Below are 25302 nucleotides of genomic sequence, written 5' to 3' on the forward strand. Positions count from 1 at the left end.
TCTCTCTCTCTCTAGACCCCTGAAGAGCTAGAGGATGACTCAGACTTTGAGCAGGAAGATTATGATGTTCGTAGCCGAACAAGTGTTCAGACTGAAGATGACCAGCTTATTGCTGGCCAGAGTGCAAGGGTGAGTATAAAACCTACATTAAGTGTCTATATACCCACAAATAAAGAGCTATGCCTCAAAAAGGAAATGCAGTGATTTCAAATCTTCAGGGTCACTTAAGAAGGGACAGGAGTAAGTTAAACTAGGTGTTTAAAGTTTCTTCATGTCTCACTTATTCGAAAAGCAATGACTTTATTGAATGATCTTCCATAGGCTTATGTGATGTCTTCTATCGGTCTTTGCTCTAGCTAGTGCCGTAGGAGGCCTTGCAGGTTTAGAATGTGCTGAAAACAGTAGGAGTAGTCAGCAAATTAAAAAAAAAAAAAAATCCTATCAAGGTACCAGAGGGATCTTAAACTAGTCATGTTTCTCAGTGTGCAAACCTGTCAAGAAGATCTCTTTAAGCTACCGAGTAGTTCCTGTAATTTAATTGTAACTGAAGACATTTGTTACTGAGTCATTGTAATTTTACCAGAGTAATTACATCATGATAAACTTGAGTCATTGTGATTTGTGACCTTAGCTTGTGCATGGGGATTGCAAATTAAGCTGATGATTGCTCCAGGGGTCACAGGTGCTGCAGAAGTGAAGTTTATTAACACTCTGGATTATGCCACCCTCTGATGAATGTTTACCTTTCAATAAATAGACTGCTCATCTTAGATCATAAGAAAAAAAAATCAGAATATAATTTTGGGGACTAAAGACATTATGAAAATATATTTCAGTGGAAAGAGAGTAAAGAAAAAAAAGAAAAAAAAGGCAGTAAAATTTTCCAGCAGAGAACCTTTGGAGAAGTGAGAATTACCTGAATTATTTTCATGGCTGTTTTGCACAGGTCTGCAGATTTTTTCTGATGGTAAAACTTGCTAAAAGTAAGGTAATTGACTAAATGAGAAGCATCCTCTGCACACACACTCAAACACCATAGCAAAAGCTGGTAACTGGAAAGGTGACAACTTACCTTCAGTTCTGGAAGAGGATTTTTAGGGCTGGTAAACCTGAAGACCAAAAGGCAATGAAGCTTTGAAAGATCAATTCAGAGGACCAGGAATGAGTTTTCAGCTGCTACAGGAAGACCAACAGTATGTTACAGCTTAACATAAGCATTTTACACCCTGAAAAGAAACAGACTAATGCAAACATAAATGAAGCTTACTTAGGGGTGTGGGAGAAATGTGTAACAGAGATACAGTGGAATGAACAGAGCTTTCTTTTTTCTTAATTTCATTGAATATTGAATACAGATGGTAAATAAACCATACCATGTGTCAGAAGAGCTGGTTTTCTATCACTGCATCCCAAGGACAAAAAATTTTGTCTGTGTATATCAAGGACATATCATATATGTCATTATCACCTAGATGAAGACCAGCTGGACTGTAGGTCACATCCCTGCAAGATAGGTGACCAGGACCTGGCACTGAAAACCATGCGGTCAGGAGAATTGCAGAATGATACTTGGATATCCTACCCTGAGAACAATGACAGAACTGTGTTTTGGATGCAGATGACTATCTTTGGGGGATTTTTTGTATTCTGCAGAGCATAAAGTCCTGTTTGATACATTTAAAAGCACTGACTACTAAAGTCTCAGGTACAGAAGTATTGAGATATAATTCTACTATTTCACAGTCTTTTTAAAATTTTTTTAGTTACATCTGGAAGTGGGTAGCATATGATCCTTTCTTGATCTGCAAACCAAGTAAAAACTGCAGTAATATTTTTACTAAGAATCTAGTTCACCTTGGGACTTAGGATTATGAAATTCTATTGCATATATTGTGGTTATTATCACTGCTGCTCTTAAAACCTTCTTCTTTGATCAGCTACACAATGAATAAACATAATATATTATAAAGACAGTCCCATTCCTGAATAACGTCAAATGCAATATGTCACAAGAAGCAACAAATGATGAAAACCTAAAATGAAAACACGCTAAGCAGGAGCTGCCCAGTCCAAAGTCTTGAGTGACTCACTGAAATGTGTCTGCTCAGAAGAACAGGGTATTATTTGAAGTTTTTCTGTAAAACAGCAGGATTTTTATTTGTGGAATGTAATGGATTTGTTTAATATGCTTACGCCATAAAGCTATTAGTATCTTAGTAGAAAAACTGGTGTTGGTCTTCCATAGAAATAAAACTTAAATATATGAGCTTGCATTAGATATAGGACATAGGTTCTTTGAACATGCATCAGCAGCTGGAACAGATATGTTAAAACACTGTGTACCAGGGTGTGCGGATGAAGCTGCCCACAGAGAGAAACCACATGCAAAACTTACAGATCAGCTTTGCAAACTTTACTATTTGCATCACATTCTCTTAATTTTAGTTAATTCATCTATTCTCGTGGGTTTTATGTATATTATATATTTATTTATTAGCTTGACTTACACTGTATTTTTCTGTGGAAAGACTAATATGCTAACATTTTAAACTGCTGACTTACATTGATAAGGCCTCATTAAACTCATTTGTTGAATTTTAATTTTATTAACTTGCAAATTTCTCATTTTCCAATCTACTTTTTATAACCTTTTTTAATTTCAGTTTTGGAAAAGGTCAATTATGAATTTTTGAAAGCCAGGAGCATTTTAAGAATATGTAGAGAAAGACTTCAGCTGATTGAAAGTGACATAAACAAGAAAAAGAGTAATGACACTTAAATATGTCTCACACCCCATTAAATGCATAATATAGTCTTCAGAACCCCTAAAGCCAAATAGTAGCTCAACTTGGAAATCATTATTAGAAGTGTCCCTTAGATTTTCAAAAGTAATTATGATAATTTTATAGGGTTTTCTTTTTCAGGGGTTGGGGGTGGGGCAAGGAAACTTCTGCTTTGTTGATAATGTCGGGCCAGATTAGTATCAACTTGTGTATTGCCTTCTTACATATTTTCCAAGAGACAGTAGGACTACTAAATGTTACTGAAAGGTACATTCATTGCAAGTAATTTCAACTCTGTTATCTTAGAGTCAGAATCTTACACTCATTTAAGTTGGAAAGACCTTTAAGATCATTGAGTCTATCCATTAACCAAACTCTACCGAATTCATCACTAAACCATGTCCCCAGGCACCACATCTACACATCTTTTAAACACCTCCAGGGCTGGTTACTCTACTTCCCTGGTCATCCTGTTCTAATGTTTGACAAGCTTTTTGGGGAAGAATTTTTTTCCTAATATCCCATCTAAACCTGCCCTGCTGCAACTTGAGGACTTTTCCTCTTATCCCATCATTTGTCACTTGGGAGAAGAGACCAACCCCCACCTCTCTACACCCTCCTTCCAGGTAGTTGTCAATAACTACCTTCAATAAGGTCTCCCCTGAGCCTCCCTGCAACTTGAGGACTTTTCCTCTTATCCCATCATTTGTCACTTGGGAGAAGAGACCAACCCCCACCTCTCTACACCCTCCTTCCAGGTAGTTGTCAATAACTACCTTCAATAAGGTCTCCCCTGAGCCTCCTCTTCTCCAGCCTGAACACTCCCAGCTCCCTCAACCTCTCCTCACAGGACCCTTCCCCAGCTCCATTGCTCTTCTCTGGACACGCTTCAGCACCTCACTGTCTTCCTTGTAGTGAGGGGCCCAAAACTGAGCATAGGATTTGTAGTGCAGACTTGCAAGTGCCCAGTCTGGGGGGACAATCACTGCCCTAGTCCTGCTGACTACACTGTTCCTGATGCAGGCCAGGATGCTGTTGGCCTTCTTGGCCACCTGGGCACAGTGCCAACTCATATTCAGTCAGCCCTTGACCAACACCTCCACGTTCTTTTCCGACAGGCAGCTTTTCAGCCATTTGTCCCCAGGTCTGTTGTGTTGCAGGGGGTTGTTGTGACCAAAGTGTAGGACCCAGCGCTTTGCCTTGTTAAACCTCATTCAGCTGACCTTGGTCCATCAATCCAGCCTGTCCAGATCCCTCTTAGGGCCCTTCTACCCTGAAGCAGATCAACACTCCCACCTAACTTGGTGTCATCCGCACAGTTACTTAGAGTGCACTCGATCCCCAGTGACTCGATCAAGTCACTGATAAAGCTATTAAAGGGAACTGGTCTTAATACTGAGCCCTGGGGAACACATCACTGGTTGTCCACTGGAATGGATTTAATTCCATTTGCCACCACTCCCTGGGCATATCCTTCCAGCCAGTTTTTTATCCAGTGAAGAATATGACTGTTCCTGAGCAGCCAATTTCTCCAGGAGAATGCTCCTGGAGAGCATTAGCCTTTTTCTCCTCCTTTGTCACTGTTTCCCCCTGCATTCAGTAAAGAATGAAGATTCTCCTTAGCTCTCCTTTTGACACAAATGTATTTATAAAAATATCTTTTGTTGCCTTTTACAGCAGAAGCCAGGTTAAATTCTGGTCAGGCTTTGACCCTTCTAATTTTCTCCCTGCAAAACCTCACATCCTTGTAGTCCTCCTGAGTTGCCTGCCTCTTCTTCCAGAGCTCATAAACTCTCTTTTCTTTCCTGAGTTTCAGCCAAAGATCTCTCTTCAGCCAGGTTGGTCTTCTTCCCTGCCAGCTCATCTTTCAGCTCATGGGGACAGCTTGCTCCTGTGCCTTAACATTTAATTCTTGAAGCATGTCCAGCCTTCCTGGACTCCTTTGCCATTCAGGACTGCCTCCCAGGGGACTCTGCCAACCAGGATCCTAAACAGGCCAAAGCCTGCTCTCCAGTACGAGGTAGCACTTTTGCTGTCCCCCCTCCTTAATTCTCTGAGAATTAAAAACTCTTACCATTTCATGAACGTTGGCAGGCCACTCCCAGGCTTCTTTCTAGCAAGCCTGATTTTATCCCTTTCCCCCTTCAAATCTAGTTGAAAGCTCTCTCAGTGATCCCTGAAAAACCCTGTGCAAAGATCCTTCTGCTGCTTTTAGACAGGTGTCCTTCGTCTGTCGCCAGCCTGTCTGGTATCATGTAAACCAACCAATGATTAAAAAGCCCCAGATTCTGCTGATGACACCAGAAACTTAGAGCCCAGTACCGATCTTGCATGTCGTAGCTTATTTTAGTGTTCGGTTAAGCAGAAAATCTTTATTTCTGATAGAGAATGAGACTAGGGGAAACAAAGGCAATTCACCCTACCTTTTCTGATAGATGCCATTCATTTTGTTCATTGGGAAAGTCAAGATTTAACAGGAATTTTCTATAATGTTTCTGTGTCAGCTGATGGATAATCTGTATATTGTGAAATCACATATATAATTTTTAAATTCTTGAAGGTGTAAGAAGAGCTAGAAAGATCCTGTGAATTTGTTTTCTACTATCCTAACAGAAATCAAAATTCTACTGGATTTTTTTTTTGGCATCCTCAACTCCCATAAAAAGAAACTAGAAGCTGGGCACACTGATTGAAGCACTGGAAACATATATAATTTCTAGCTTCCTTTTTTCATTTTTTCTCTAGGCCATCATGGCTCAGCTTCCACAGGAGGAGAAGGCTAAGATTGCTGAGCAGGTAGAGATCTTCCACCAAGAAAAGAGCAAACTGGATGCAGAGGTAGCCAAATGGGACGACAGTGGTAATGACATCATTGTTTTGGCAAAGCAGATGTGCATGATTATGATGGAAATGACAGACTTTACTAGGTAAGAACAAAACAACCTGGGCTGAGGTTTTCTTCAGACACCCCACATCTTTCTTTTTGTTGCAGTGTATAGCCTATTGAGACCATTTGCTGTGTTTTGGGGGACGCAAAGCCACGTAACACACATCATATGTAATGGGATGAGTTGTACAGTTGTCCACACATGACTGCTCTGGATATTTCTCCAAATGGGATTAATCAAATGAAGATTTTGTCCCATTTGCAAATCTATTTTATTTGCAGATCATCTTGAATTTCAGCAGCAAAGATAGTCTGTGACCTTACAGACACTGAAATGACATTTCGTTTAGTACCCATCTAAATGCATGTGCCTTTCTGAACTTTCAACATTTCAACACAATTTGTGTAAATCAAAAATAATGGCAAAACTATTTATACCATTTTGAACACTGAAATTGTTTCCAAAAAATATCTTAAATGAAATGAAACTGGTTTGATCTAATACTTTATTGGAGCCTGCCAGTAATGTTTTTATTTGCTTTCATTTCTTTTTTCTATTGATGTCTTGTTCTTTTCTAAATGCAAAGCATCAAAAGGGCATTCATTAATGATATGATACAAACAGAATTATTTTGGTTATATATAGTCATATTGTTAATCACACCAGGGAGAACATTACAAGATTCTTTGAATTACAGATCACTGTAATAAATTAAAGGTTTTGTAGTGTTTATTTTTAATAGCGGTAAATGGTATGTATCAAAATGTGATTAGACAAAATTGGACGAAAATCTTCATGTTTCTCTTCAGAATTAAAATAAGACATCTATTTATTCATCTCACTGAGATGCTCAAACAGATTTCTTAATCTCCAGCTGATCAAATGCCTTATGTCTTGAGTCTGCAACCCATTTTGAAGGAGACAGTCTCTGCATTGATAATATAGGGTTCACACATACCTTATATATGTATGTATGCATATATGTATGTATAGATAGACAAGGCGGGTGTGTATAAATGCCATTAATTTGCAAATAACTTGACTATTTGCACTTGCATAGTTACTTAATTGGTAATAGACAAGAGCAAACATTTTTATCCATTTTAAATTTAATTATGCACATAGAAAGTTTGCTTATTTTAATAGATTACTAATATATTTCTTTCCAAGTAATTATTCTCTCAACCTTTTTTTTTTTTTTTAAGATTATTCTTTTTCCAGTAGACTCACAACTCCTGTACACCAAATGACAGTGTAAAACCTCCTGTGAAGGTGGTATTTTAGAGGAATCTTAATTACTTTTGTATCTGTATTGTCTTTGGGTCTCTGAACTTTCTGCCCAAAACCACAGTGAAATATTGTCCAAACAATGCCATCATTTCATGGAAGGAAGAAATAACATTCTAAAGTAACAGCCCAGAATATGAACACTCTGCAACCTCCCAGACAGCCTTTGATACATTGAGCATCAAATTGAAAGTTTTGTAATTACATTTTCTACCATCAAAAGAACAGAACTAATATGGGAATGAGAGAAAACTACTGTCATATTTGAAGTAAATTAAAAAAAAAATCAAAGTGCACCTCTGTCTACATCATGTTCAATAAAAATGTGTTTAACATATTCCATTAAAACAGAACAAAGCCTTTCACACCTTTTTGGTTGACTCTAACCTCAGTAGTGTTAAAATAGAATAATTTGTCAAATGCATGGAGTCTGTGTCACTCAGATCTGCTAATGTAATTAATGTAGAAGCATATGAGGTCACTATGAAGGATTTCTACTACAATTTATGTTCAACAAAAGTGGGATACTTGTATTTCAATATCTGTTTAAGGTGAACATGAAAGTATGCAAAGAAGATAACAATGGAAATATATTTCATCTTGTTATTCTTGGCATTGCAGATAAAAAGATGCAAAAATAATACTGTGTTGTACTTAGAAAAAATGTCTTCGGTTTTGGTTTAAAAACACCCTATATCTGATCATGTTATGATTTTCCATCCACCTTGTCTGAAGCTGTACTTCTCCTCATAGTATTAAAAAAAAAAAAATTTTTAAAAAATCAGCTTACTTCCAATTCAGCCACTTTCAGGAGCAGTAGCAAGTTTATTACTGTCTGAAGCAAAATCAGAAAAAGTATTCAGTGAATATTTACTTTTTGTTTATATACATTTTGGTAACTTTAATGACTAAATTCAGCGTTTTGTGCATTACTTTAAGAATACAGTGAATGATCAGTCCTAAAGCTAATTATACACATTTTAAGTGTAACATTTAAGTGTAACATAAGTATTATATTTCAAGTATCTTTGTTTTCTGACAGAAATCTCCCAAAGAAAGGTTTTTTTAAAATGTGCCATGCTTGCTCTAGACATGACAGGCTTAACATTTAGCACTGGATTGGGAATAACATAATTTTGAAATTTTTATGTATTCCAGAAAGAATGTTGGCTTAATGAGCACTTAAAAAGGCATATACTATTACATATAGTTCATATACTTGGAGGCGCCATCAGACTAAATTGCTTCTGAGGTGTTTTGTAAGAGAGAGGAAATACAGCAGACCAATTTCTTAAGGAAGATGTTCTATAAAGTAGTTAAAAGTTGAGGTTGTAATAAATTAAGAAGTCATTTGTTTTACTATTTTAAAATCAAACACTGAACAGTGTCACTAAAACTGTTCCCTTTCATGATTTATTTAGATTGTATATAACTGTGTTGTATTTCACAGAGGTAAAGGCCCCCTGAAGAATACATCAGATGTCATTAATGCGGCCAAGAAGATTGCAGAGGCAGGATCAAGGATGGACAAACTGGCACGGGCAGTAGCTGATCAGGTAACATCAACAATGTGCAGAAATATAACATCTATCAATGAGTTGCCTTTTACAGGAAAATATTATCTTTACTTGCCAGAAAAATACCTGTTGAAAGCCATTGCCTGGATACTGATCTACCCATTGAATAGGAGTTGTTTATTCTATACCAATCAACTTGATTTTTACAGTGTGGGTAATTCATGAATGAATCTCTAATTCTTAGAAATGCCTGAATTTTTCCACAGCTTCATGTCTGGACCCAGGTAATTTTATTACAAGTAGACTGATATATTTGCTGTCCTCTAAGCAGTAGTAAAAAAATGGTGGTCTGTTACTCTTGCCTAGGAATCATTATATTCTTTTCAGCTCTTTCTTCCAGCAGATTCCCTTGATGTCACACACTTCTTTTTCAGGATTTCCTGACTCCGTTTCTTCTGCTTTGCACCAGGGTATTGTGCTTTCACTTTACAGCTCTCTGCTCCATGCTTTAGGGTCTGTGTCCTCACTCCCATTATCAAATTCATGTCACAAATGCAAAGATGAAATTGCTATATTCATCCCCTTTCTTTCAAATTGGATTATCCATCCATCTGGAGAGCAAAAGCAAGCATCATATTAAAAGTCAAGAGCCAAATTTCAAATCTAGGTTCTATGCATCTAATTCTAGATATAGGCAAATTAAGTTTGACTATTTTTTCCCTTGTAAACTTCCTATAGTTTCTTCCATAGAATCATAGAATGGTTTGGATTGGAAGGGAACTCATTTCATTGTCATCAGAAACAATTTTGCTGGAAGTGGAAACTCCTAACTTCCTTGCCTGTAATCTTTCTTGTCAAAACTAGTATTTCTTTGTCTTTTTTAGGTAAGCATGTAATAATGTGTAACACATCCTGCAGGGGAGTCTGGGCCAGCCTGGCAGGAGACCTAAAGACACGCATTTTCCAATAACCTTAGGAATGTTGGGGTTAGGTTTTCTCCATTATCAACAAGCTTTTTTCTTGTAGTTAACCCATTCCAATCCTTCAAATGTAACATTAGTTCATTTTAATATAAGAAATAAGAAATCCTTCTGTCAGCTGATTAAATTCCTACTCTACAATATTTGTAGAGATGAAATATTTTTAAGAAACATGAAGAGACTTGCTATGCTTCCTTAAATTTCAGAGACTCTAACATGCAAACTTTAATAATAAACAGTAAAATCACCATGAGAATGAAATCTTTGTTTTAATGCTTGAAAATTAACGATATTTTACAGAACTTCAGAGACTCCCATGCAATAGAAACTTTTTATGGACAGTTGCATTTTTAATTACTGTTCCGATGAGACAGATCTTACTTTTTCATTTGCTCCAAGTAATTTGTATTTAAAGCCTTGTCAGCTCTCTAGAAGTATTGCTGTAAAGTTCATTTCTTTCAGTTCATAGACTTCAAGAATAGGGTAAATATTTCTATATTAAATTGTCACCAGTAGGGAGAAGAGTTCTCTTAGGGATTCATGCCTGAAAGATGTGGCAACCATCTGAGAAAAAGAGGCATTATAACATTGTCATAAGTATAGAGAAGATTAAAGCTAACAGCCACAATGAACCTCCAGCTTTGTTTATTGTTAAAGGGAGAGAAAAAAGCAAAGTGGCTGCTTTCAGAGTCGTAGATGACACTATATGCAACTACTTCACTGCAAACATATTCCTTGCCAGCATTAGCTGCTGGGGCTAGAGCAGTCATCTCAAGTCAGAGGCTGTGATACTGTTGACTTGTGTGTATTTAATTCTATCAGGTTTTCTTAAAGTGCTCTGATAACACTTTACAAAAATTGAAATAAACTTTGTGAGTTGTTAAAGACGTTTGGATGTACCTAAATCTTTGTTCCCCACACTAGACATTCAAAGGACATTGTCATTCAGACTTTGTTGGGTAGCTCCAAAGAGTATTTATTGGAGACGTGCAGTTAGCAGTGGACCCTTTTAGCAGTGTTTCCTCAGAGTGAATTACTGAGGTCTGTTCTCTTGAGGCAAGACTTTGAATATTAACTACAAGAGTGTTGTTTATTATGCTGTTGGTATTGTGGGGAATGATGCAGTTTCTGTTAAGAGTCCCAAAGACTATGAATAAATTATTCTTGAGCCTTTTCTAGTTATATTAATTATAAAACCTTTACTGTGTCTACCACATTTGTCCTGATGTAGTTCATATCAAAACACATTTGAGATGCACAGAATCCAAAATGGTACAGGACTGTAAATAGACTTGTCCCTAGTATGAAGAGGTATCCCTTAGGCATGCAGAGGGACCAGCTAATCTCATTGTGTTTTTGAGAAGGGCTGCAAGAGTGACGTCGTCTCCTGAGAGACTCTTTAATATGTCACTTACACTTTAGTAAATAATCTCCTTCTGGCACAGATTCGGGTATTTATGCATTAACAATAAGCTTGCCAAATCTGTCAATACCAAACTCAAACAGCCACGTATCTGCCTCTTGAGTCCTTAGTCTGTCAGTAGGTGGCCTGACTTCTGCCAAGCCTGAAGCAGAGCTCTGTCTTCTGAGAGTCTGCATAAATGCTAGGGAAACCAGCAAGACAGTCAAGAATTGGCATTACAGTGGATGTAATCAGTCAGAACTGGATTTATCCGGACTTTAACTGATCTATGTTTTATCTTAACCCAGCTGGTAACCTAGAGTTTCAGGTAAAATGTGGTTTTTTGCCTGCTCAACACATTCTTCTGTTCTGTACAAAATGCTTTCATAAGTGAACCTCCCTACAAACATAGTAATCATATTATTTTCATTGTCTTTTGTTAGTGGCTGACAGAGAGGTTTCTTTTTTGAAAAAGGTATCGTGCATCTTCAAGTTACAATTTGTAAATCTTCAGTTTAATGAAAGGTAGAGTTTGAAATTTCACGTTTCATCAACACCCCATGTAAAGACAAAGTGAAATGGATCCACCTAATACACAAACATTGCCACTATCTCCTCTGATTACCTCTCTATAATCATATAAATTCAGCTGCATCTAATCAAATATTTCTTTTTTCTGTAGTGCCCCGATTCAGCCTGCAAACAGGATCTGCTAGCCTACCTGCAGCGCATTGCCCTCTACTGCCACCAACTCAATATCTGCAGCAAAGTGAAGGCAGAAGTTCAGAACCTGGGAGGAGAACTTATTGTATCAGGGGTAAGCTGGTATTTGTATTTAGCCATTTACGTTTCCCATGTAGCACTTGAAAGGTAGCATTTTTGATGGCTATAAGGTAGAAAACAAAAATGCAGTGATTCATAAACAAGCTTTTTAAAATGTTATCGCCATTATTCCAGACCTGACAGTAACTTGCATAGAGCAATTTGATTTTCCAATTACCCTTTGTTTATGCTAACCTTGTAAAATCTTCATTCTTCCAAAAGAGAAGTAATTTCATAGCCTAGAAAGTCATTGCCTAGCTGTGAATATTATAATTATTTGGAGCTTTTGTATATTTACTCATTATACATCTTCTTTCCTTTGTTAGTACTGGTAATTTCCTTCCTCTGTGCAGAAGCCAGCTCTGTATGAAGTGCATATTGTTAAGATGGTGATGACTAATGGGATTTCATTCACTCAGGTTCCAATGCACACTAGGTTTAGCAAAAACTCTGGAACGCTTGCAAAATATTTTAATTTTTGATGCACATGCTGTTTTCAAATACTATTGGCAAGCACAATAATTATATACTCTAATTGCCATCCAGTGATTTCAGTTATTTTCAATGAATGCTAACTTTATACACACGATATTTTTTAGAAATAAACACAGGAATATGCAGCAGTAGTAACGTTATAAACAATGAGTTTTCTAAATTTTAAAATTATTTTTTCTTTCCTTCTCCTAATATTGGAACTCTGTGCCTTTGGGAGATTACTAGAACCAAGCAATAGCGCTTGCTGCTCTTCATGATTTTCTTGTTCTTTTAACTAATCACCCTAGTATTAGTCCCAAGACACCTTTCTTAACTTCTAAATCAAATACAGACCATCTGTATACAAAATTGTAATAAGTTTCACTCTCCTAAGTTGGTTTTCAAAATTATGGTTATTTGTGACACCCAAGATACTTGAAACAAGATTGTTTTCAAATGCAGTTTTGAAAAAGCACCCTTTCATTGTTTAAGCCCAATCAAGTATGAAGATTGTTAGGACAACTAACTTGTGCCCTTCATTTCATCCATAATATTCCCCAGTGAAATAAATCACTGGCCTTCCTCAAACATATCAGGTCAGAGCAAATGTTCTCAACTACATAACATTTTGATTTTTTATAAAGCACTGTAGAAGGTCTTAAACATTTGCCAGGCTTTCTTTGATCAAACATTCTAAAGTCATATATGCAATCCTAAAAGGAGCTGCTTAAACATTCCTGTGTCTGTCCTGCAATTGGTCTTCACTTCTTGACGTATGTACATATGTAATTTTAATACCTTGATCTTCCCACAGCAATGAAAAGATCCTCTTCCATTTTCCTGATATTAATGGAGTGATCTGTCCTTTATATCATTGTCAGCTATGCTGCATAGTGAATGCTATGATCTTTTCTTACCTACTGCCATCCGGATTCAGCTTTTCATATCCATTGAGTTGTCATATTCATCTATCTATAACAATTACGAAGATCAGTGCTTCTGCCAGCTTGGCTTTTGTGGTTGTGTGTGTTTCTTTTTCAAGTCTCTTTATCAGTGTATGTGGATGCTGAATAAGCCATCGTGGATCTCTAGCATCTGTTTGTTATTGGAACATCACCATCCGTTGTGAAACTTAAGTGGCCAAACTGCTCAACTTCATCATTTCTAGTCTGGCATTGTTAGCATCTGCTGCTTACCAGGCTTCATCACCATTGTGTTTCTGTTTGGTTGGTTTTTTACAGTCATTTTCAGACAAAGGTAAAACTAACTTCAACCACAGCAATTATTTGAGTCTGTTCCAAAGAGTCAGTAATACTGACATGCAGAAAAGTTTAAGATTGCCCAGCTTGCTTCTTCTGCTATTGCTCTGAACAGGAGGTGATACAGAAGAGCTGAACTCCTGTGCATCCCTTTTTGAGAGACTTATCTTATCTGGTCTAACACAGTTAGTACAGTGCTTTCCTGATAGTGTTTTCCAAGCTGTTTATCTTCAAGGTTCTGGGTACTGTATGCTCCTTTGCTATCCAGAGATCTGGTATCCAAGTGCACATCTACATCTGCTTGTCTACTTGCTGCTTCTGCTTCCATCTTCTTCTTCATTTTCTCTTGGATAGCCAATTACAAATAAACAGTATTTTATTTACATTGAAATGAAATACCATTATTTGGCACCTTGCATACAGTACAGTGTTAAAAGTACAATAGAAATCCAGAATTCAAGCTTCCCAACCTATGGCTACAAAAGTAAATTTATGTGAATGCACTATATTTAAGTGTTTTGATGTAAATATGAAGCACCAGGATGACTACTACTATAGTGTAATTTACTACTGTGTTTATGAAGAACCATCATATAATTCTGATTGATTTAAAACATGAGTTATGATTCAGAACTATTATGGGGAGTACAATCTCTGCCTGAATTTTTGCATTAGAAACAAAATTAATCAATATTTATAAATTAAATTATGCATGCATATGTATGTATGAATCTATGTGTGGGCATATGTATATTTATGTATAAAGGAAAGAGACATAAAACCAATTAAAACCTAAAAGACAGATGAAAGCCACCCCACAGTTCTTATAGTTCTTTTAGAGAAAAATGTGTTGCAACAACTTCAAAAATACTGTGTACATAACATATAATGTGTGTTATATATCTTTTGGTGAAACTTCTGTTTCTTCTTTTTTTCCCCACAAGATTCAGTAGTTCACTGTGGTTTACCTCTGAAAATAAGCATAAAGGTGATCTTGTTTGCTTTTTCCTCATAGCGTAGCATATGAAGGGCTTCTTTTTGGCATCATTGATTTTTCTGCAAATAGAAAAACAGATCAAAAAGTAAGAAAATGTCAAACTCCTGAAGTGTAAATTATTTCAGTAAAGGAAAAAAACCCACTGTTATTTTTCCCTTTCCTTCTTCCACACGTTTTCCCCCAGCCCTTTCTCTCCTTTGGTCTTTTCCATGAAATTCCCTGCATGCAGATAGCAAAATTATTTTCACCAGATAAGTAGGATCTGGTAATTGAGAGTTAGCATACATCAGCCTAACCTCAATAATACCAATGGAGCAAGGCCAGTTTAAACTATCTTTTGACTTGGCCCTTTATGTTGCAACCTGAGACTCTTAATTCCTGATTCCAATTGAGTTTTGAAAAATAAAGTAAAGAAAACCTATGTGATATCTGTTCTTCAGTGAGGAGCCTTGTAAACTTGAAGACTGTAGGAAAGAAAGTAAAGGGGTAAGGAGGATGTTAGATAAAAGCAAAAAGGAATTAATTTAAAAAAATTAAAAAAAGAATTAAAAAATGTGTAAACTGTGTAGATGATATCCGTTTTCCTAGTCCCTTCTACCTTGGTCCATAAAAATATATATGTTTCTGTAATTTTAAGTTTGAATATTCAATTTCTATTTCCCCTCTCTGAATAAACAACTTCCTTTAATAAAACCGCAGACTAAAAGCACTTCAAAATATTTTTTTTCTTGTTTTAGCTTATTTAATGTAATGCATATTTGCTTCATAATCAGTTGCACCATTGTATTGGAACTAATCCTCTGAGGTGCTGAGAATATGCTACTCTCAGTGAAGTAAATACCATTTATATATACTTAGCTCATGGTAATAGATAGCCTTTTTGTGGTAACTACTTATGTTGAGTAGAGTTAGTTTTAACCATGATGTTTGTTATTTGGATAAGAATTCAGACTTTTAACTCTAGGGCTGCTTTATTTTTTAGTATTCCTGTCTGACTCTTGTTAGCTAGACCATTACAATAAAGCAGATCTATCTATTAATTTCTTACTCTAGAATAAATATTCCCTTGTTTTGTTTACTGATCCTCTGAAGCTGATCAGCTCACTTGCCTACTATCCATTTAGGCTATGAGCTTGTATGTTTTTTATATTCTTATCTTAGTAGGTTTGTTACAGTCTTTTCCGAAGGATTAGATTGAACAGAATCTAAGAAAATGTCTTATTCAAGGCAGCCTCCTACCACGTTCAGGTTTGATTTAGAACTCAACAGATATAATCAGCTGTATTATCAGAAAATTTGTTCAAAGAGTCGAAACTTCTCAGCCAGATCAATATGCAGTGTCACACAGAGAAACAGCCGTGTACAATTGAACATTGTCCAAAAATAATGAATCAATAGCCAAAGCACATTCCAAACATACTTTAGCTGGGTCCAATTTCCAATTATTTTCAAAGGCCCATTTATCTTAGCATAATAGGCTCAGCTATGATACTAAGAGAGGATTTGGAGATACAAGACAGTTTAGTTAAGATTGTGTCTTGATCTAAGCGTTCTTGCTTGGTGAGTTTAAGTGAGGACTTTGGAGGGAAAAAGGAACATGGAAGGGCTGGACCCACCCCATTAACTTTGGGTAGGACATTATGAAAATTCCCAGAACACCAGGACTGGGAGGTTGAATTCCTAAAGAATTTAACAGATATGGTATATACTGCAAAATAATTGCCTGTATGCTTATTCTTGATCAGTGATAAGTATAAGGTAACTGGAAATAGCTGGTTCTCATAAAAAAAAAAGAATGAGCCTCTTATTATTTATCACGGAATAAATAACCAGCAGTTACTTCAGGTCAGCTGGCAAAAAGCTACCCTATCAATTCTATGTATGGATCTCCCATCTAATAAATGAAAATGGTTTAAAGCTCATGCTTTTCTTTCATTTAAGTCTGAATCATCCTAAACTACCTTATGCTGTAAAAGCAAGTTGATATGCATATGGGCAGCGGAGTATCAAGTTGCTACTTATGAATTCTATAGACTCAAAGAAAAGTCAGGTAATTTGGAGTTCATCTGCTATTAAAAGTGAGTAAGGCCGTCTTTTACTGAATTTGGATTAAGAGCCTGTACATAAGCAGTTACTTAAGAGCCACTGATGTGGTATTTCATTTCACTGCATCACAAACCAGAAGGTTTTTTTCCTTTGTTTGTATGTTTTCAAGTAGGCTATCAGAGAGAACCTTTGCATTTAAAATGCTTAAGAGTATGGAGAAAATGTTGATTTGGTGTTTGGTAAGTAAAGTAATTTAATTACTTCTGAATTAGGCAAGAATTTAGCATTATGTAAAAGAAAGCTTGAGGAGAGAAAGTTGTCAAATTAAGAAAACTGTTGGGTTTCTTTTCTTCAAGATTCTCAGGAGTGCAAAAAGGTTACTCCTGTTTTTTAGCTAGCAACAAAATAAGTTTCACTATTGATTTATAACAGAAATGAAAGAATACTACATGAAGTATATTCAGGGAAGCAGTCTGACAAACCAGGGCTTGTAGATATTTCTGGGCTGGGCTGCTTTTGCTGGCAAGCTGTCGGTGTTTTCAGTAGAAAACACCTGAGCTAAGACCTAGCTCTAGTTAATGATTAATACATACCACTAATAGAAATTTTGTGTTTTCTTGGGTAGTTGTTCAGCTTTCCTGGAACAGAGGGTAAGAGCAGTTATTTCTAAATTATTTCTGTGTTCATGTTTGTTGGACAGAGAGTGCTAGAAAGAGTTACACACCACAAAGAGAGATGGTCCTATGTCTAAGCTGACATTATTGCAAGACTAGTGTTTGGGATATGGTAATACATGACTATTGGATAAACCACAAGTGAATATACTCAAATTGGTGAAAGTGAAAGATGGACCCAGGGGCCATATAGGTAATTACTAAATTTCTGAAGAATATAATTTAATTTTATTTTTCTGGGTTACTTTTTGGTTTAGGGTTTTTTCAGTTTTTTGTTGGTTTGTTTTTTTTTTTTTTTTTCCAAGTTGCTTTTCATCTTTACCCACTGTTTCACTCACAGAATTTTAGTAAGAAGTGAGAATGGGAAAAAGGGAGTTTGCAAATGAGAACAGTGTATCATATTTACAAATGTTCTGAAAATAATGTGTGATGGGACTCATGGAAAGATATTTGTTTAGGATGGAGTTGGTTGAAAAGAGTTGTGTTTTGAAATTTGGAACAAAAGCATTGGGTAAAGGAGAGGACTTTGGAAATAATAAGGAAGTAATCTAAAGAACTTGAAATATGAGATATGAAAAGGTCAGGGGAAGAAAAAGCTAAACCAAAAGCAAGATAGGAATATGAAATTAAAGAGTTGCAATGGTGGGAAAGGACTGAGATAAAATCAGGACCATAAAGTTGTTTGAACTCCACAATAATCTCTAATTCTCCTAATACTTCCATTAGATCAAGCAAGCAGAGAAAATAATGACTTGAAGTCCTTATTTCTGCTCTGGTTACCACTGTAAAAAGATTGCTTCCAGAACAGGAAGGCTGAGGCTTAGCGGGAAAAGTGAAAGACCTTGATTTACAGTGTATATTCTCATAGGCTCATGGCAACTGCTTTGGAAGAAATGAAAGAAATGAAAAATACGGGGGGATATTTCAGCTGTACTTTTTGGGATGGAAATATATTTAAGTAACCCTTACATATGTATTTGAATGTATGCAGACATATTAATACATGAGAGGGTGAAACAAAGCCAGAGTAAGTGTACACTGTTCCAAAATATATGGCTATATGAAGCATGTGATACTTACAAATATAAAGGCTTTGATAAGCCTTTATTTGGAACAAATAGTTTGAGCTTTTCTATTTGTGACTAATAGAGGAGTCTCCAACTCTTTCTGGCACAGGCCATATCCCTCAATACACTGTCAAAGAGAGGGACTACCTGATGATGTGGTAGCATAAAAAATTTATCATCCTGACACTGAGTCAATTTACTATTCCTGAAGGATAATAGAATCACTAAGTTATACAGGTTAATCAAAATGAGTGCTGATAAAATTCCTCATGGTCATATATTCATTATATATGATGTATTTTATGGAAACACTGTCTTAGGGGTTTCTGAAAGTGAAGGATTCCTATTATCCTATGAAACAGATCAAAGACGAATAAAAAAAAATACATAAATAAATGTATCTAAAGGGGCTTTAAAGCCATTTACAATACCTCTTCCAAATACTTAACAATAATAAATATTTAGTTCATTAAAGGAAGCTTACCTGTTGCTTCCCAACAAAGGTAGTGCTGACCAGGAACCAAGAGAGTTTATGCAGTTGGAATACTGGAGGAGGGTTCAAGCCCTCGGTAGACCGTGCAGCAGCTGAGCAGATCTAGGGTTGACAATCAACTCATTTCAGGGCAAAATTGCCTAAGAGACCTCCAGAGGTATCTTTCAAGTGACATTTGTATGGCATTTTGGTTCAGCTAAATGAAAGATCCCATAGGATCTTATTTTCATATCTGTGAGTTCACATGGTTTTGCCTTTCTAACTTGCTGGCTTGGACAATAGTATGTAGCCTGAGTTTTGGGGATCTGGGGGTCATGAGTGTGATCCACGTAAATAGTGCAGATGACTTTGGAAAGGTTGATTTATTTTTATTAGCATTATGGTTATTTCTTCAAAGCAGCTGAATAAAGTTGGTGGATTGCTGGTGAGCAGAGTTTACATTATGTAAAACAAAGTAGATGAATGAAGATTAAGACATACTGAAAAATTCAACTATAAAATACTTCTTATGAACTAATCCCAGATAGTTTCTTTGAAGCTACAGTATTATGATATAAGGCTATATTCAGGCCTAAGAAAATATCTCACTGTATACAAATGCACATGTAAACACATACACACATAAATAGGAAACAATATATTCTGCACAAATGGAAAGATGTTATTGAGAATTGCATTTGCAAAGTAAAATCACACCGCACTTGTCTTCATTAGAATATATTCACAGAGACAAGAAGCGCGCACACCCTCTATATGTCTACATTTAATATGTTAAAATTTAGACAAGTCAGACTTTTATCCTTATTAAGAAGCATTTTGGCTACAAAGGACATACTCTTGTGCTTTATCAGGTAACAAATGTTCATGAATTTCTGAAAATTATATTTATTGAAATTCCTCATTAGAAGACTTTACTGCAACAAAAAGCATTTCTGATACCAAATAATGTTAAGACATTTAATTCCATGAAAACAAAGCAAAGTGTTATATGTACAGGATTGAGGCTTGAAACAACTATGATCATAAGAAAAGATTAGAGAATTGAAGGAAATATATGTGCTTCATTACATACTGCGTTTGTTTTAAAAATAGCAGACACTCTAAAATCCGAAGCTTGTGCGCTACAGCAGTTATGGCTTCAGTCCAGCTTGTTTTCATATTTATTATAGGCCATACTGAATGAGAGGTGAAGAAAATGGGAATATAATGGCTTTCTGATGCACAAGCTGCACCAACCCTGCAATAATTAACAAGGCCTAGAGACCATTATAACATACCTTAAGGTATGGTCCTAAAGGACTATTCCTATAAAAATTACTATAAAGAAAGAGAGCACTTCAGTGCTATCTCACTTTTGCTTCTTTTCTTGTCTTACCACCTTTAAAGGAGATGGTTTGAGACCAAGCTTCACTATTTTGTATTAAATAAGAATTCCTTTTCCCTGGGGCACTCTCAGCTCTCCTCCTTTGTACATAGTGCAGATTTGCTAATAGGTACATCCTTTAGCTTTAAATAAAAATTAGATTTGTTTCTTGCACATGGAAATATGGAGAACTGAATTTACATAATGACAGTACACAGTAAGAGAACTTTGGACTGTATTTCATATACAGAAGTACATCATTTAGCTCTTGCAATTATTTAACTCCTTGATTAAGATAGTGTGAGACTTAATCTCACTTCCAATGTACTATAAGATGCTGTTGCAGATTTTAAAAGAATAACAACTTCATTTCAGACTCATCAGTTTCTTTCACTTTAATTATACTTCTTGATGACCTGAGCTGCAGATGAGTTACACACACATAGAAACACTCACAGACAAGAAGAATATCCTCAAGGGAAAACATCAACAAGTTTTCCAAGCCTGAATAGAATCAATTGCAAACACTGAACAAAACAGCTTACAACAATTTAAGAAAACTCACAATAGGAATATATTTCCATCAAATGTAGGAGGTCATAACCTTTAGGAAGGGATTAAACTGAGTGGGGAAGGTTAAAAATTTGCCTTATATCTTTAACCTGTGAAATATTTTCTTCCATACTTGGAACGTATTATTATTGCTGCTATTATTTATGAACCTCATAGAAGAAAACAAAAAATATATCTGTTCTCACATCACATCATTAATCTTACATAACTGATATACAGCTGCATCAAGAAAAAGGTTTCTTTTGGGTAATGTATTCAATACATTCATAGGGAATCAAAGTAAAAACTATTCAGTATCAGAAAAAACAATCCTAACCACTTACTCTTAGAAATTTTCACATGCTTGCTTTTTATATCAATTCTTACTAATTCTGATTAATACATCATCAAAATATCTTGTGAACTATGTTAACAGTTAGGTAATAGTATCACTAGAAAATAAGATGAAGCGTACACGTGATGGGTTCTAAATCTCATCAAAGACTAAATTAGAACTCTATAAAACTGGATTAGACCATCAATATCTGATCCAAAATACGATAGAAAGATTTTCATTATTTTTTATATCTGGAACTAGTTTCAACATTCCCATTGTCAAAAAATCAGAGAAGCTACAGCTTCACTCAGTCTTAGATGGAATGTTACATATTTCATCATTCCTTAGATATGACAAATAATAAAACAAAAAAGATATTTTCATTCATCCATCAAGCCAATCCACTACAGCAACAGGACATCTTTGGGTCAGAGGCATGTCTGAGTTAGGGTCTCAAACGGTTATGTGTCAGCTTGGCATTTTTACATGGTCTTTTCAAGATGTTGTTTCAATTTCTTTAAATATATCCATTCTTGCCTTCAGTAGGTACACCTGTGGTACATTCAGTGTTTCTGTACAGCTGGTACTCCTCAGCTTTTCACATCCTGCTGTATTCAGTCTTCATAGACAGCAGGCACTGGTGCCTGCACATTCCTCATCTTCTGTCCATCTTTTTAAGTAAGAAAGCAAACACTTCAAATGTGGGTTTTTTTGTTTTGGTTTGTTTTTTTCAATAGATCTTTGTTGTCAAACTGAACATGAACCCTTTCTTACTTTGATTTCTAGTGACTGGATGCAAGTGATTAAATTGATGACTTGATCTGCATTTACATAGTTTTCTTATCCTTTTAGACTTACCATAAATCCTTAAAAAATATTTTAGAGTATTAAAGTCTTAATTCACTCTCTCTTTGCATTTCCATGCATTCATTTAATTGATCTTAATTGTATTTCTTGGAAGATTTCCCTCCTTTCTTGTATGTATATAAAGTTTAAACATGTTTTCCGTTTAGCTATATTCTTCCTCTGCTTTTGTTCACTGTTTGGGCGAGTAATGTGTTCTAGTGTATGTTCATAAATCAGTCTTATTTTTTTCTTCACTCTGCCCTTAATTTTATCTTTATCAACTACAAATATCATACTAAGCAGATCAAAACAAGATTTCAGATTTGAGCAGTGCTAGTCCAAAATACCATCTGGGGTATTATCTGATACCTAATCTATTGAACTGTTTATATCACTTTATCATGATGCAATCTACCATATTTCTCACCTTGTGTTGTTACTGGAGAATATTCTTGGCCATCCTCAGTCTTCCGGAAGTTAATTGTGCTACTTCCATATATTTCAATTCCAATAAAAGATTATTTTTTTTGGTTTTTTTAGGAGATCTCCATACTGATACTACAAGTTTAATATTTCTTATATTTAAGGATATGTCCTCTGAACATCCTTCTCTTTATCAGGATGATCAAGCTTGCTTAGACTTTATAAGGTGTGGTGGTCACAGCAGTTCGAAATACATTCCTACTTTATTTGGCAAAAACAACTGTGGTGCAATAGTCAAGTCATAGGTTACCCAAGTTATGAATTAACTGACTTCTACCTGGTACTTTCTACCATAAAAGGCTTTAAAAGTTCATTTTTTTCTTTTCTCTTTGACAGACTAGTAAACAGATGTGTTAATAAGGAGTAGATGGGTAACAGAGGAGGTTTTCCTCCTTCATACATGCAAAATAGCTTGAAATCAAGATCACACAATGAGAAATCAAACAAATATAGGTTTAATTCAGTTATGAACTGAGACTCACAATATCATCACTGTGCATTTCTCAGATGTAGCCTAGTTTTGCATTGTGTTTCTGAAGTTATACATCATCTCTAACAGTCACAATAGCTCTTCATTTAGTCAACTAGACTAGCCAATTTATTGAGTTTTTTAAATACACAGATATAGTGGTTCAAAGCAGCATCTGCAGATATTGCAGGAATAGAATTATTATAAAAGTTTTGAAGTTTAAGAAGTAAAATACTTCTTTTTTTAGGCTAAGTGACTGGTACTAGACATTAGTCACACACTTTTCTTTCAATAGAAGCAGAGAAAAACGAAGAACATGCACACAGAGCAGGAAATACACATTAATCATTACTAAGACTGAAAAAATAATAATGATAAGATTACAATTTAGATGATCACTGTAGCAATAAAAAGCCTAAGGGAAAATGTCAGTATTAACTCTGTGTGCTTATAATACGTACTCCTAAATGAGATTTAAGGGGCATTCGTTTCCATCTTCCAAAAGGCAGGATCTTATGCTAGCACTCTTTACTGGCACTGAATAGTCTCCCATTCTCTGAGCAGTTTCATTTAATGGAGTTAGGTTTAGCAGCATATACTATTTTTTTTTTTTTTTTTAATTTTAGTAACAACTAGGTTATTAAGAGAATGCCAGTGGATAATTTAAGCAATTATGTTTACTCTTGAACCTGCTTTTCCAGAATTTGGATGATAAAAATTCCATTTACAATAAATTAGAATGAATATCCCATTGTAAGCCCTCTAGTTTCAGTTCTGCGGAAGTTTTTTGAAAAAAAATGTGCTTCAGCCTGTAAGGTTGTCATTGTCTAAAAATGTAGTTTTAAATGCACCACCTCTTTGCAAATTCGTTAATACTTTCTGGAACTTCAAAGTGTGCTCTTTAAACAAATGTGTGCCCAGAATTTTTATACTTCCCTCACTTGTTCTTTCAGCACAGTTTGTCAGTTCTCATTTTCAATGCAAGAAAACCATAATTCTTTACTGACCTCCTTCCTATAGTGGCGTATGTGGCCTACCCTCTGGTTTACTCCATTCAAGGGTCACCCCAGAGGGTCGGATTGTATAATGTTTATTCAGCACTTGTGGACACAAGTGTAATTACTGTTGTAATCACTGGAATTTGAGCTGATTGCATCAGTGTTTCTGGCTTTGTGCAGTTCAACTGTTCAAAACTATATACAATATAATGCTACTTGGAAGCCTATTAACCAAATTCATTTGCAACCTTATGTCAATTAGCTTTTAATGGGGATAGATCTTCATAGCCTTTCTGGTTTTCATCAAAAGATGCCAAAATTTACCCCCTTTTCCAATTAGCAAGCCCTGTAAGGCTTGCATGCTTAACCTGTGCTATGGGACCAAGTGAGAGGAACCACCAGACAGCGGGGTTACTCATCGTGGAAGAGTCCCTGTTTCTTGACCAAGCATAGCTCCTTCAGCACATGTTTTCCTCTCTCCTCACCTCTACACTACGGCACAATATTTCTCTTGCTCTCTCTCTCACTATCTCTTTTCTGTATCTCTCGGAAATCAGACTGGAGTTCAGAGCACTTTCACTACCTTTTATGAGGTAGAGTGTGATGTCATAGATGGGGGCAGGGCTAGTCAACTTTCTACCCACCCACCCACCTGTGCTGAGGGAGCTACGCTTGAGACCGGAAACAGTGACTCCTCAACGGTGAGTAACCTCCTGTCTCATCTATATCTTTAACTCTGTCTATAGATCTGGGGGTGGAGGGAATAGAGAGTGGGGGAGGGGGGTTTGTTAACCTTTTTTTTTTTTTTTTAATTAACCATAGGGTTCACAATGAATTGCATGTGTTGTTTTAGTCACCTGTGAAAAATCATTTTCTTCCTGTCCTGAACTCCTAGAGTTAATGTCATCTGTAAAACAATGATGACGTTTCTTTGCAGAGGTGATCTGTTTATTGGTGGTTAAACCTACCCTTCAGTGTTTATCTTGCATTGTGAAAAGGCAGTCTCTGGTCCTCTTACACTCAATTGCTAAGCCTCCATTAATTTAATTACAGTAGTGCTGGGCCATCATTTTTCTAAAGTACTTTGTGATTAAAGATAGATGGTGTTATTTATGTATTTAGCATTGTTAACTGTATAATGCCTGTATATACAGGACAGGATTTTAATTTTCTGTATTCTCTGTTACTGTTTTTATTTGCCTTATCTGGAATGTTTATGAAGTTATGTATTGACAATAGGCCAATTATAAAACCTGTTTTATAGATGAAACTAAATTCTAAAGTAAATTGTGGAAGATGTGAAATTAAGCAGAAATCAAATCCCAGGAGATGTAACTAAGATTTAACCTTTGAAATTATAATTCAAAGAATTTGATTTTTTTTCTGTGATAAGAACTTGAGATGGGCAGGGATATTGCCAACTGAATTTTTTTGCGTGGTTTTTTTTTGTGTCACAATGTTACTATTTTCCTTTAAAGCACTGCCTTGTTACCTATTTCCCTTGATCCCAAGTATTACTGCTTTGCTGTTTCAATATCCCTCAGCATTTTAAAAGGACAAGATGG

The 25302-nt window shown here is 35.8% G+C and overlaps 1 protein-coding gene across 1 annotated transcript in view; it reads left to right on the forward strand.

Moving 5' to 3' along the window:
• Nucleotides 1–15: 15 nt before the first annotated feature.
• LOC104512632 (catenin alpha-2) overlaps nt 16–25302 on the forward strand; it is a gene marked incomplete at its 5' end in the record, with an annotated part of 41838 nt that continues 16551 nt past the window's right edge. The window contains 4 exons of the mRNA XM_010155687.1: nt 16–129; nt 5529–5710; nt 8409–8514; nt 11540–11674. Of these exons, the coding sequence (XP_010153989.1) occupies nt 16–129; nt 5529–5710; nt 8409–8514; nt 11540–11674 (537 nt within the window). The remainder of the gene's footprint in view (nt 130–5528; nt 5711–8408; nt 8515–11539; nt 11675–25302) is intronic.

The sequence above is a fragment of the Eurypyga helias genome, unplaced genomic scaffold (assembly GCF_000690775.1).
Source record: "Eurypyga helias isolate BGI_N326 unplaced genomic scaffold, ASM69077v1 scaffold11797, whole genome shotgun sequence".
Classification (NCBI taxonomy): domain Eukaryota; kingdom Metazoa; phylum Chordata; class Aves; order Eurypygiformes; family Eurypygidae; genus Eurypyga; species Eurypyga helias.